General features: G+C 34.0%; 1 protein-coding gene across 2 annotated transcripts in view; it reads right to left on the reverse strand.

The window, feature by feature from the left end:
* KIF18A (kinesin family member 18A) overlaps positions 1 to 14,595 on the reverse strand; it is an 80,408-nt gene that overhangs the window by 25,404 nt on the left and 40,409 nt on the right. For both annotated transcript variants that reach the window (XM_074230409.1, XM_074230410.1), the window contains exons 12-13: positions 13,873 to 13,994; positions 12,116 to 12,351 (exon numbers count right to left, since the gene is read on the reverse strand). In XM_074230409.1, the coding sequence (XP_074086510.1) occupies positions 12,116 to 12,351; positions 13,873 to 13,994 (358 nt within the window). The remainder of the gene's footprint in view (positions 1 to 12,115; positions 12,352 to 13,872; positions 13,995 to 14,595) is intronic.

Here is a 14,595-nt window from a genome sequence, read left to right on the forward strand (position 1 = left end):
GTCCTGAGTGGATCCTAGGTGGAGCTTGCTTGTATGTAGTCATCTGCAGGTATGTTAGACTGTGAACTCCTTGAGGGCAGGGCACATACTCTCTCTTGAATCTATAGAAATGTAAGCTTTTTAAATAAGGAATGTTTGCCCTTAGGACAGGGTTAGATACTAAAATATCATCAAGGAGATGTGATTTATGCAAAATGATTTTTAGCATGAAAATTAGACAAGGATGAAACCATCTCCCATCTCCCTTGGCATCTACCCTTCCTACTTTTGGAACCACTGCAGACAAATCAATGATCAATCCTATACATGAACAAACACATATGGAGTGCCTACGATGTGCTGGGGAGGGACTGTGCAAAGCATGGGGGATACATTCATGGATTCAAAAAGTGCCAATTCCCTTGAAAGGTGCATGGTGTAATACAGAGCACTGGAATGACATGTTTCTTAGTTGGCTGCCTTTGGATAAGGCTGCTCTGAGCCTCAGGTTGCTTTTTTTAAGTTTCCTTTACAGCTCTAAGTCATGTAGAAGTCTAGGTCACCTTCTTGGCCAGTGGTGGTGGCAACAAGGGTGGTGGTGTTGGAGGGAAGTTGGTTTAGAAAACATACAAAGATTAGTAACTCAGTTTCTGTTGTCAAGGACTCAACAGGTTTGTCCAGTCATTCCTTGATTTTTTTTTTTTAACTCTCAGAAAACACACAAGCTGTAGAAATAGAAGCAGGACATTTATTTCTTGGAAGAAACAGTGTGACTGAGTTTTAAAAAGAGATTATATATCTCTGATAGACTGAGAGAGCCCAATAAAAATTGAAAAATTCATTTAGATCAGATTCTCTGTACTCAAAGGAGAAAACATACTCATTTTTGATGTTATTTGTAGGAGAAGAACAAAATGAGACTAAACTGAATTAAAGAGTATATTCACTTTTAAAAGTAGAGTTTATTATATACAATTACTCATTGATTTTAAAAAAAAATATTGGGTTGTATGCTTTCTAAGATGAGGGATATTTTTGAGTTTAGGAAAAAAAAAAGTTTCCATAGATGGTTCTTTTAAGTGAATGTATTATATAATGTATTCATGAGTAACTTAAAAATCTTCCTCTCTTTAAAGAAAAAAAAAAGACAACAAAAACCAGGCAGGCCTTTTGAGGTCATTTTGTGGTATGCCATATCAACTGTCCTGAATGTCTTTACCCAGAGGAACTAATTTATCAAAAAATGACACTTAGAAACTTGAAGAGATTTACAGAGCTGGAAATTACCAGGGAAAGCAGAATGGAGTATTTAACAAACATGAGTCACAGAGTCTGCAAAGTAGGATCCATGACAGGGAGACATTGATGAATGGGATTAAAGCTAATTGAGGTTTGGGAAAGAATGATGGCAGAGATTTTTCTTCTTCTTGCCTGACTGTTAATATGAGCATGAGGAGATATTTCAGGAAATTGTGCTAAATTAAAATTAGTCTGCAAAGTTCTCCTAAAGTAAAGCCTTGTATTAATATATACATTTGAATAAACATTTCTAGGCCAAAAATGATTGTTACAATAATTGTTCTAATCATAAATATGGATTCCTAATAGCTTTCTAACTCATGGAATTCATACTTGCAAATGATATAAACATATATTTACATTAATACAACCAAATTCATTTTTAATTATTTTAACATTCAATGAAAACCATTGGAAAGAAGTCAGAGGTCATTTATTCCAAACTACTTCAATCCAATTCCTTCTCCCTTTGATAGATAAGAAAACTGAGAGGCAGAAAAGTAAGGGACCTGTCCAAGGTCATAAAAGTAGGAACTAGGTCTTTTGATTCCAGACCTTGCTGCATTATTCTACCTAACTCCAAGGCAAGGGTTGGCAAACTACAGCCTCCATGCTAAGAATGGTTTTATTCTTAAATACATTATAACTCTATAAGATGCAAAAAATGTTCTTACTCTTGGGCTGAACCATAGAAAAAAGGTTATGACCACAGGTCATGCCAAATCATGCTCTAAAGCATGAGTTTCCAACCTTTTAGCTTTTCTGGGCCGCATCATCTAGCAAAAACTTGTTAATGGCTGCATAGAGAATTTATTTATTTATCTATGACTACAATGTAATCTATATTACCAATGAGTAAAATAATAAAATGTAATAATGTCCACATGAAAAGGCTTTGAGGGTCACATGTGGGGCTGCACACATGTGCTCTTAAGTAACGTTTTCTTAAGAAATTTTACATAATAACTTCTGTGAAAGAAAGTAATGAAAAGTTGTATTCCTTGAGTCATATTATTCTGATGATTAATTGCACTCATGCTAATATAGAAGGTACTGGTCATATGTGAACATTGTAACACATTATCCTAGTCATATAAATTAGTCCATCACTTTCAGCAAATAAATCAGACAAAAGCCTTTTGACAGTGGGTTGTGAGCATTTGGTTCAGTCTCTATTTTCCTACTAAGCACATTTAAGACAGAAAATGAGTGATAAGAGCCATCCTATTCATACAAATACTTTATCCCCTTCTACATGTACTTGACATTCCAGTCAAACTAGCCACCTGACCCACTATTACCAGAAACTTGGATTCTACCTCCTCTCTCCATGCTTTCTCATGAGGTCCCTCGCGCCTGAAATCTACTCCTTCCTTACCTATTGAAGTCTTTGATTTTCATCAAAGTTCAGTTTAGGCATCAGCTTGTATTTATGTGAAACAACATGGCACCTAAGAACCTAGTCGAGCCAGGAAGTTCAAGTCACACTTTGGTTACACATTGGCTGAAGGAGCTGACTGGCATTGGTAGAATTTCTTTATCTGGTGCTCCTTATTTCCATGACATCACAGGTCCAGTCTGGCTCGCCTTACTTAAATGTCTTGCTGATTTACAATCCTGTAGTCTAAAGTCTATGGTCATACCAGCCTGAACATGCTCAGTCTTGTTTCCCAATCTTATCTTGAAAGCCAAGTAGGACCAGGTCTGGTTAACAGTTGGAGGGGTTATTGCCTCAGCAATGCTGTAGGCTTGAAAATTAGGGGCAGCTGGATGATTCAGTGGATAGAATGCTAGGCCTGAGGTCAAGAAAATCTGAGTTCAAATGTGACCTCAGACTTGCTAGCTGGGCAAGTCTGTTTGCTTTAATCCACTGGAGAAGGAAATGGCAAATTAGTTTGGTCCATAGTTTTGAAGAGTCAGGACTGAATAACAAAACCAAGAAATTTGTAATTAAGTTCTTCAAGGGAAGGAGATTTTTTGCTTTTTTATTTCAGAGTCCTGCATATAGGGGTGTCGAATAAGCACCTTTTGAACTGAATGGTGGCAACATGTAATAAGGGTTCAAAAGTTCTAATTGATGAATTTAAGGTTAAAAGAATAAGTGAGGACAAAAAAAAAAGCACGGAAAGCCCATCTCTATGGATAATTTTGCAGCTATGAGACAAGACTAACATTCATCTCAACTCAAAGAATTCCATGAGGTTACTAATTTGCACGTTTTCCTCCACAAAGCAGACTGCAGCCCACTCATGGATTCTCATCCTGTGTGACTCATGCATGTCCTTCCAAGAGTTCGACCCAGGTGGTCCACCAAACATAGTGGAGGCCTTCCTCACCTTCTTGTGACATCATTAGTGAAGTGTTTGGGCTGCCCACCTGTCATATCTTACAGACACAATATGTTGAATCAGTGATTCCTTTGTTGCATACATCTCCTTGATACTGGTTATATCATAGTTTGGTCACACCAACTATGCATCTCTGAACTAATCTCTGTGCATCATTTCTTTTTAATTTGTTGGAGACTATTCTATGTCTCCTAAAACGTCATCATTGGCAGAATGATGAAATGAAAAAAGGTGAGCCTTTGTTTCTAGGAGAAACTTGGGATTTTTAAAGGAACCCTGACATTCCTGAAAGAAATTCAGCCTGCTCTTCTCCTCCTGTTCAATTGTAGGCACTAACTGCTCTGCACTTGTGAGATCTGTCACAACACACACACACACACACACACACACACACACACACACACACACCCCTAAGCATTATAAAGTCATACATTCTAATGTCATAATCAGGGAAATATACAATTTTGTACTCATTTGGTCTTTCCTACTGTGTTGATGGTCAGGCCTAATAATCTTGTCATGGATGAAAAGAAAAGAAACAGGGAGCTTTAGGGGAAAAAGAACTTACATTTGTATATTATATTTACATCTGTAACTTAGGACACTAGTTCTGTCAACTACATCACAGTGTTTTATTATCAAGATCTTTGAAAACGGATAAATAGTAAAAAAGTTAAGATGACAGTAGAAGAGCATTATTAGCAATTAAAAGTACAGAAAGAAATATTAATGTCACCTTGATTCGAACATTTTAAGTTACAAAGGTGTTCAAATGTAATCAGAAGATCTAGGTTCAGGTCTGAGTCTGTTACTAGCTAGATGGCCTTGGTGAAGTTATATTTTTGGGGGATCAATTTCTTCTTCTGTAAAATGAGAAGTTGAAATAGATCATCTATAATTTCTTTTCTATTTATAATGCTCCATGAAATAGTGTTAAGAGATAAAAGTGGAACTCTTTGAAAATAAAGACACAGAAGTCCATCATCTATTTCCTTTCAAAAACCCTAACACCAAAAGAGAATGCTATGCTCTTAAAGACTTACGCAAAAAAGTACCTATGTAACACCCACACTTATTATCACATTTGAATATATTCAAGAAATCATATTAAAAATGTGCCTCATTGTCAAATTAAAAAAATCTTCATGTTATTATATCGCTGAAAATAGTGCTGTTTTAATAACAAAATCAACTTCTAAAAAGAATGATCAGTTGGTCAAGTTCAAAGGCTATACCAATCACCTGCAGTTTTTCTAGAAATCTTTTAACAAGGCTCAAGGCTAACAATTTCAATGAAAGCAATCTGCTCAATATCACTGTAGTATGTATTGTAATCCTGTAAAAACATTTCCTTTGAAATGCTGAATATCCAAGAATACTCTTATCAGTATTTCCAGAAAAGAACTTATAAATACTGGTCCAGAAAAGCTGGAATAATAACTCAGGGGAAAAGGGATATTAATGACATTTCTGAGCAAACTAGAAGAAAGGGAAACTAGGAATCAAAATCTGTATGGAACCCAAACTCATACTGCATAGCTCATCTGTGTTCTTTTGACAGGATGTTGTAGTCAACAGTTAAGATTAATTTATAGTGCTTCAAGATTTCTCTTTTATTGTTTAGGAATAAATGTCATAAATAACTAAACTCAGTTATGACATTACTAAATAGTGCTCTCTCTATGATTTTAATGGCTTGGTACTTCAAGGGCTCTATCACGCCATTACTTTGGGTACTGTTTGATGGTCTGGATAACTCATTTATGCCTTCTCATTCTGTGGGACTCTTTACATTACTTTGACATTGTGCAGCAACCAAGGGGCATATAATCTGTCCACAGGTCATCCTTACCTCTTGAGATATATATATATATATATATATATATATATACACACACACACACACATACACACACACACACACACACACACACACATATATGTATATGTATGACCATTTTTTTTCTAGTTTTGAGTTTTCCTGATGCTAGCCTTTACATCTCTACCAAATACTTAGTAAATATTTGTAACTCCTTCCTTTCTTCAATCTCTTGCTTTTTTCCTCCCTCCATACCTCCTTTCCTATTTTTTTTTTTTAGGCCAAACATGTACAAGATCTATGACTTCTCCAGTATAAGAAACTTTCTTCACTACCAGGTCTAAACTTAATGATAAAAACAGGGGAATGAATGACTACAGAATTTAGTGACTTGTTCCTGGTCATAACAATACAAAACACCAGGACCAAGACTTGAATTTGAGTTTTCTAGCACTATTCCTACTCAGTTATCCTAATACTTATTTATATGAAGATAGAAAATTCACTCCCTTGTTGAGTATATTTAAAAGATTCTTTTGAAAGTTGAAATCAGACTTTGCTGTGGAACAGTGGAAGAAAGGACTTGCTTTCTTCTCAGTAGAGAAGTCAACCAGTTGTCTCAGTTCTGTAAATAAGTACAATTCATTTCCTCGACCTGGTCCTTAAGTTTTCTCTTCTATAAAATGAAACATTTGGACTAGAAGACATTAAGAATTTTTCAGATCTAGATTTAACACATACTGCTTTGCCTAGATAATTCTTCATGGGTAATAAAACATTGACTACTTATCCTCAATATGTCTCTATCCATTACTCTCTGATATAATTTTAATTCTTCAGAAACAGTTATATTCAAGTCAAGGAATTGACATTTTTTACCAGAGTAAGAGTGACATTAAAATATGATCTATTTTCAAGGAAAAGTCTGTATTACATAGTTAAATGAACTATGCAATTTCCCCAAATGTCATCCAGGTAGCTCTCTTCTTGTTCAATTCTTAAAAGCATCCATTTCCATTGAACAGTGTCTGTCTAGGATATATACCTTGATGGACGGGTCAGATGACCTGTACACATAACTTCACCTCATACCTGGATCAATCCATTGGCAGAACATTGCCTCTTAGTAGCAATGGAAGGAAAAACATTTACCAGAAGTATGGTGAGAGACACAATCACAGAGAGTGGAGCATCTCCCAAAGGTAGATGTAAAGAGGGTGGTGTTCCCTACATATGGCTAAATGTTTGAGATGCCAACCCTGTGAATGATATACCTTGTTGAGTTCATTAAGCTACAGTACATGGCAGAGCCACCTAAATGAGATTGCAAATTACTCAAAGGACTTTGGTTTAACCATGGAAATGGAAATGGTTTGGTTAAGAAAGATAAAACAGTTATTCTAGATAGAACAAATATAATCAAAATTTGAAATTATTTCTACTAAGGCAAAGTTTATCATATCAGTTCTTGTTTGTGTTAGTTCCCAAGTCACCTATCATTAAAAAAAGAATGAACAAACCAAAGGCAATAGAATATGACAAAACATGGGTTGTTTCCTAATATCTTTACATTAAGGTGGTGGCATATGAGATATATATGTGTGGTTGTGATAACTCTGATTCTGTGTGTGTGTGTGTGAGACATGTTTGAGTAAAAGTAATGGTGAGTTAGGAAAGGAGAATTGATTATTTTATAAAGACAATTTGGAAGAATGTATAATCTTTGGTAAAATGATATTTATAGATTTATAGATTCCCTCACACCTTTTGTGCATTTATTCCCACACTGCATAACTTATTCAAGATGTTAAAGAGGAAATAGGGTTTTACACCAAGATTGAAAATATATGGACCACCTGTTACACAGTGGTCATTATCCCTTATTTAAAAATCCATATTTCACATATAACATGATTGCATGGACTAAACTTGTAGACAATATAACAAAATAAGTTTTTCTTGGCTTCAAATTCCTTTTCATAGTAATTCCAAACTGAGAAGACTGATAATTTTTCCTATACAAGTATTCCCTCTTGGGAATGTTCCAGGAGTTTGTTTTGGGATTTTAAACATTTAGTTTCAATGTTTTTGGAAACAATTTAAGCAGTCATTCACATAAGAATTATAAGTTCAATGGTCATTGTTAATAAAGAGTCTAGGGAATGTAACAGGAAAGGAGTGCATTAAGTAAACTCACTTAAGAGATATTAATTACTCTTGAGTTTCTGAATATGGAATATTTCAAAGAAAAATAATGTAAAATATTTATAAACCTATTTCCAAAAAAAATGAAGCAATCCTTACAAATGCTGAATCTATCATCCAAATTGATCAAAATCTTCTTTGGCTATCAAAATAAATAATAGGTTAGGGTGACTAAAGGCCATAGGGTTAGGTCACTGTTCTATCACTCCCAAGCAACTTGACCCTTTTAAATATCTATGCAAATACATATGCAAAATATAAGACAAAAATGAAATCATCCCTGTAATTTGGAAGGCCAAGTTCTGGGAACAGTCAGTAGTACAATTTGGCTAATGGGAACCCAGAAAATATAAAGAAGAACAATGAGATATAAAGCTGGAAAGATAGGATGAATTTGTAATAAGAAGGGAAAAGTAAAAGGAAGTTTGAGAAACAAGGGAAGATTTAGATGAACAAATGTTACAATAAATAAAATGTCAATGGAAAGACCAACAACTGGTGCTTAAACTCCTTTGTAAATGAAGTCCACTTAAGCAAAAAAAAAAAAAATTCTGGAGAAGAAATCATGAAATATACCTTCCCTCCACACAGGAGGGAATTACCAGAACTGAATATTATATATTTATATATCATCAAATGTATTGTATATACCAAATGTTTTCATTAATCATTTTTCTTTTTCATAAGGGAAGGTCTAATTAGAAGAAGCATAGTAGTAAAATGGCTATGGTATGAAAGGCATTAATAAAGGAATTCTTTGTTTTCAAAAAAAGGAAGTTTGGAGCCACAAATGTGTAAGGGCTTAATCACTATTTGGATATTAGAGACAATAAAGAGCCACTGGAAGACTCAAAAACAGGGAAGTACCATGGTCACAAAAAGGCACACACCTATGCCTTAGGAAAACCATTCTGGCATCTGTGTGAAGGTTGGTTTTGAAGTGACAAAAAAAGAAGGATGTAGGAAGACCTACAGTTAAGTGTCTACAATAAGAGTACAAGTGACAGATCACTGATTTAGGGTGATGGTCATGTAACTGGAGTGATGCAATTTCTAGAAATGTAATCTTTTCCTCCAAATTCTATCACAAATGAACATTTAGTCCAATGGCTTCAACTTGGTGGACTGTGGAACTAATTTTTGTTGCAAGTTTTCAAATCCAGAAATGTACTTTCTGTCAACTAAGATTCATTACATATATGAATGACTATTATCAGGTAAATGTAGATAATGCTGTAGCTAATTAAATACAATGCATGTATATATACATGCATTATTAAATTCATAGAAATATTTTTTCATTATATATTACAAATACTATTGGGTAGATCTGTATAAATCCTCATATGAAATAATGTAAAAGGCATGAGAATTTAAAAAGAAATTTAAATTTAAAATTTAAAAAGAAATTTAAAAGAAACCAGAAACAACCAAAGTTTCAAGTTGATAAAGGGAATTTACCTATGTTGGAAAAGATCTTAAACCTTTGTAAAGACTGAAAAAGTCAGAGAACCAACATGAACTACAGTTTAGCAGACTGCTACTCTGTTTGTCTAATACACATACATTTTACAAAGTTGTGGGCTAGAAGTATGAACATAGTTTATATAATACTTCAGTGAACTAAACTAAAAGCTCATTCCTGGTGACAGGAAACAAAAAGGGTCATGAGCTCCTCTTCTACAGATATTTTTAATTAATATCAAAGTTAGAAATGTGCTGAAGAATAACTGTAGTTCTACTATGAGATGGTTGAGGGGCAGGGAATCTAAAAAAGAAGAGGTGGGTACTGAGGTAGGAAAGCTCACCCTTTAGAGTAAGGAATGTGATCCTTCCAGGAAAAGAATGATATTTAATGGTGTTCTAAGGGTAAAATAGGTCTTTACATGCCTATTTTACAGATAAAGAAAGAGAAGCAGAGAGAATTCAGGGATTTACTGAAGCAAGATCCCAAGAAAGGGCAGAAGACAGATCACTGCTGCTGAATCCAGGGCCTTTCCCAATACATCAAGCAACCTATCATATTAATGTAACCAGAAGTATGTACAAAGAAATAATAATATCTGATTAGGAAGTTTGGATCATGTGGAAGAAAAGGTAAAGGCATAAATATCTCAAGGATGAGAATATTCATGCTATTTTCAAAATAGTCAAATAATTTAAATACTGTGAATAACAAATCTTGTTAATGATTTTAATCCTTAGAAAAAAGCTATTAAAAATCAACCTGAATGACCTTGTTAGAGATGCTCTGAACTCAACAGTGTGGGTACAGGTTAGGCCTTACAAATGAATGAGTACCCTCACAGCCAAAATATGAACTGGTAGCAACTAGATTTGCTCATAGTAAACATATATTATTCATTGGTGAAAAATGATTTTGCCAGATAGTTTCAGAAAACCTAAAATAGAAGAAAATGTTAGTAAGTATATTGTGGGACTTTGGGTGACTCCTTTTAAAAGCCAATAAATTGTATCTCATCCAGAAAGCCAGAAAATATCTTGTCAATATGGGGTTTCTATTAGTTGCCATCTAGATGATTTAAAATGCATACACATATTTATGTAAATACGTGTGCAAACATAGATAGATATAATTGCATTATTTGTTGATTCAAAATACTGTAGACTTCTTAAATTTAAAAATAAATGTTTATTCTACATGTTATAGTTATGTTAAAAATTATCTGGATACTGTTTAGATCAATAATAGTTAATTCTATCATTAACATTAGAACTTTGGTTAATTTAATTCATGGTTAATTTAATTCATGGGGATAAGGTAATGAAGATAATAACATAATAGGGATAAAAGTAAAGTCTTATATGACTAAAAGAAATGATTGCATAAATATAATATGAGAAAGTTTTGGTGATAATTCATGTGAACAAGATGGGAGTTTGAGCAAACTGTAAACATGAGAATCAGAAGTGCTAATATTGATCTTAAGTAATATTAATAGAATGATTGTAAAGAGCCCAAAAGGGGTGGCTCTTATGTATTCTATCCTAGGACAAACTGCATGTGAAACAGTGTCCCATCCTCCCATTTTAGGGAAGATCATTATATCTCTGAACTTCCTTCTTTAAAAAATAATTTAATAGGAACGAGGGTTACTATGGATGACAGAACATCTGGAGTGTTCAACAGCAATTTTTATTTTTTGAACAGTAGGAAAATAATTATCATCTATTTAAGGAATTTGTGACTGATAGTTAAGTAAGACAGAAATAAGGATAAAGGTTTAGAACCTGTGATTTCCCTGTTACAGGGAACTTATAAGATGAGGAAATTCTTTTAATAGGGCAGGTTACCACTCTCTAATAATCTCTGTAAAGGTGATATTCTATCACCTAGAGTACTGAGAAGTCAAGTGAAACAACAAGCATGTATCAAAGATAGGACTTGAACCCAGGTTTTCTTGGCCCCAAAGCCAGTTATTGTTTAAAAGGGATCAAGAGATACTATCTCATGGTTAGAATATGGTGCTAAAGGGGAAAAAAAGTGTTTTGTTCACTTGGATCTGTTCTCTAGGTACACTCTTTACAAAAAAAAATACCAGAATGGCAAAATCTTTAGAGCTGAAAAGGATCCAAAAAAAGTTATCTCATACATTTTTATATCAACTTACAAATAAGGAAATTAAGACTCAGGAATGTTAAATGATTTGCTTTAAAGAGTCAGAAGTAATACTTGGATATGAACTCATGTTTTGATTTGAAATCCAAAGCAATCTTACAAACTTACTTTCAATAATAATGGGAAAATGATAGTCTATGATATTAACAGAAAGCAAAGCAAAACAGAAGTTCTAACAAGGAGAAAACTGATTTAAAAATGAATAGAGGTCAACACAAGAATGCCCTCAAAGCACAACAGTATAGGGCCATTGATAGAGGAGAAAGAGTAGGATCCTTCTTTCTGAGATGTTGGGGTTATCCACTGGAATACAGTGGAATTGGGAGAAATCTTAATTATGAATTTGAGTCATCAAGAAGTTTGAATTCTTTTTGGTATATTTATATGTTTAAGAAGTCATAGAAGGAGCAGTTAGGTGGTGCAGTGAATAGAACACTGTCCCTGGAATCAGGAGGACCTGAGTTAAATTCAACCTCAGATACTTAGTAACCTAGCTGTGTGATCTTGGTCACTTTTGCCTGGCAAAAACCAAAAAAAAAAAAAAAAAAAAAAAAAAAAAAAAAAAAAAAAAAAGCATATATATATATATGTATGTATATATGTATATATAGTTCATAAAATAGTCTAAAAAGATTTTAAAAGTTAGTGTTTAAAGGAAAAAATCTTTTATTTCAAAAAATTCACCCATGCGGGAATACTTCTATCTGGCAGAATTCTGAACACAGGTAGTATGTCACCAGATTTTAAGTTTTTTTCCCCTTCAACATATAGGCAAAGTTAGATATCAATGATAATATTCTAAATAGAAAAATCAAGTCTACTTACGACATGAAATGGATTGGACTGATTCCAGTTTTGGAAAGGTCATTAGAGTGGTAATCTCTGGTAGGTCAGCTTGCTTTGAGTTTTCAAGAGTTTGATCTGCCCAAGCTACTGTTTTCTTTCTCTCCACTAAATGTTCAATTTCCTTAAAGTCGGACTCGAAACCAGAACTTGCCAACCCAGCTTCTTTTAATGCCCTGTGCTGTTTTCTTAGGACTGGAAGCAAAGCATTCAGCAGACTACAGCAAGGAAGGGAAAAGGCACCTTATGGTTAAATTATAAGAAATAGACCAATCACAGATACTACTAATTTCACTCAAAATATGATGGAGACTTGTTAAAACAGAAAACCACTACAACATTTTTAATTTGGAACAAATTATAAAAGCAATCAAATATTTCAGAATTTTCATTATTAAAACAACATACTAAAACAAATCATAATAACAGTAGTATATGTAATAATGAGGGCAGTCTTACAGGATTTTAAAATCTGCTTCTATTCCAGAAGGAAATGGGTAATTTTGGCTAAGAAATTTTACCTCTCTTGCAGTCCTTTCCCCATTTATAAATGTAGAGGTAACAATGATACCTGTGCTGTTCATCTCATAGGTTTATATGAGATTAACAGATGTGGAAGGATTTCTAAATGATAAATCAGTATATACATATATACATGTTATTAGTTATTATAATTAATGTTCTTACAATTAGTAATCGAGGATTCAAGTGTTTTCATGACAAATGAAAATACCCAGACTTACATCTATAAAATTTGAAAGGACTGAATTACATATTCCTTTACAAAGATGAGTTGAATGAAATGGAATGCTTACAGACTACCTAACGGTAGTCTTAATTCTCATGCCTTGAACTCAACTTGTTTTATACAAGTAAAGAAAGCTTATGTTTAGTTTGTTGATTCAAATTATTTTCAAAAACTGTATTTTAAAATTATTATGTAACATTTTGGTTAATATTTAGTAAAGATTGAAAAAGAAAGATAAACAAAATTATATGTAAATATTTTCAAAATTAAATCAAGTCAAGAAGTATTCACTGTGTATGTAGGTTGGGTCTAAGGAGGCAACTAGCAACCTGTCAATCTCAGAGATCAAGATGACTGTAGGGGAAAAACAACAGTGGAAACATGAAGGGAGGTAAAGGAAGATATGGACTTCATCAGGCCATAATTAAAAAGAAGAGGAAATACTCTTAAAAAAGTGAAACTGCTAATGAAAATCACAATGTTGTATGTGAATGGCCAGATAAAGTACTCCTCACCCAGCAAAAGAAGCAAAATAGAGAAAGAGGGGATCTCATGACAGAGCTGGAGAGGTGTTTAAAAAGAAAAATAAATGGAGGATGTTCTGAGTGGTTGTCACTAAGTTACTGTATCAAATTTCTTTTGGAATAATCAGTTTCATGATTCTAAGTAAGAAAGGAAAAAGATATTATCTTTCCTAATGTTAATATTAATTTCTACCAGGTATCCTAATGGCAGACACCTCTGAATATGCTACTTGAAGACACGCTTTTCAGTTAATTAGCGGACTCACTGCAGACAAGCCGTACTGGCTTGCATATAGCCATTGGTGTGCCATGGATACAAATAACTTATACCTCTCTGGGTCTCAGCCTCCTCCTCTCCAGAGTGAGGGGGCTGATGTGGATGATGCTGAGATGCCTTCCAACTCCTACCCTCTGTGAACTATGAATAACACAGTAGGAGTTTCATAGAATAAAACAACCCAACTTACCTTTCTGTCTGTTTATGCTGCTGCTCTTGAAGAGAGGCAAGATTCATCACGTGTCTGTTTTGCATTTTTAAATCTTTTATCTCAAGCTTCAAGTGGTAGTCATGGATATCTTTACTGAGCTCCTTGAAAAAAAGGAGGGTCAACCACAGAATGGAACAGAGTAAGAAGCTTAATGTCAAATTTTAAAATGATCAATTAAGAGCTTTTGTGTTCAAAACAAAACAATTATAAGAAGAATCTTTTAGTTAGTATTAGTAAATATATTGTTAATTGATTCTTAAGCAAAGTATCCATTCCATGAAATAAAGTTTCTCCATTGAGGACTGAACCAACTCACAGGTCTTTCTCTAGGTATCTGCCCAATTTGCAAATATCAACAAAGTAAGTGGGCTTTCAAGCCTACTTCTCTTTTTGATCATATAAAATTGCACACACACACACACACACACACACACACACACACACACACACACACACACACACATCCCTTCTCCACTCCCCCCACCTCCCCACATCTACTTGCTTCTTGATTTACCCACTCCTGGTCAGCTAAGCCAGGGTATAGGGTCATCTTGTCCTTATAACTCCCAGGGAACCTGATGTCACCAGATGCTGCTTCCTGTTCCCTGCTATAGTTATATTTCTTAGATGTAGAAAGAAAGGAAAAACAATCAGTAGTTTCCTGTCTTGCCTTTATTTTAATTTTGGTTTGTTTAAAAAATT

Source organism: Macrotis lagotis, chromosome 3, assembly GCF_037893015.1.
Source record: "Macrotis lagotis isolate mMagLag1 chromosome 3, bilby.v1.9.chrom.fasta, whole genome shotgun sequence".
NCBI lineage: Eukaryota > Metazoa > Chordata > Mammalia > Peramelemorphia > Peramelidae > Macrotis > Macrotis lagotis.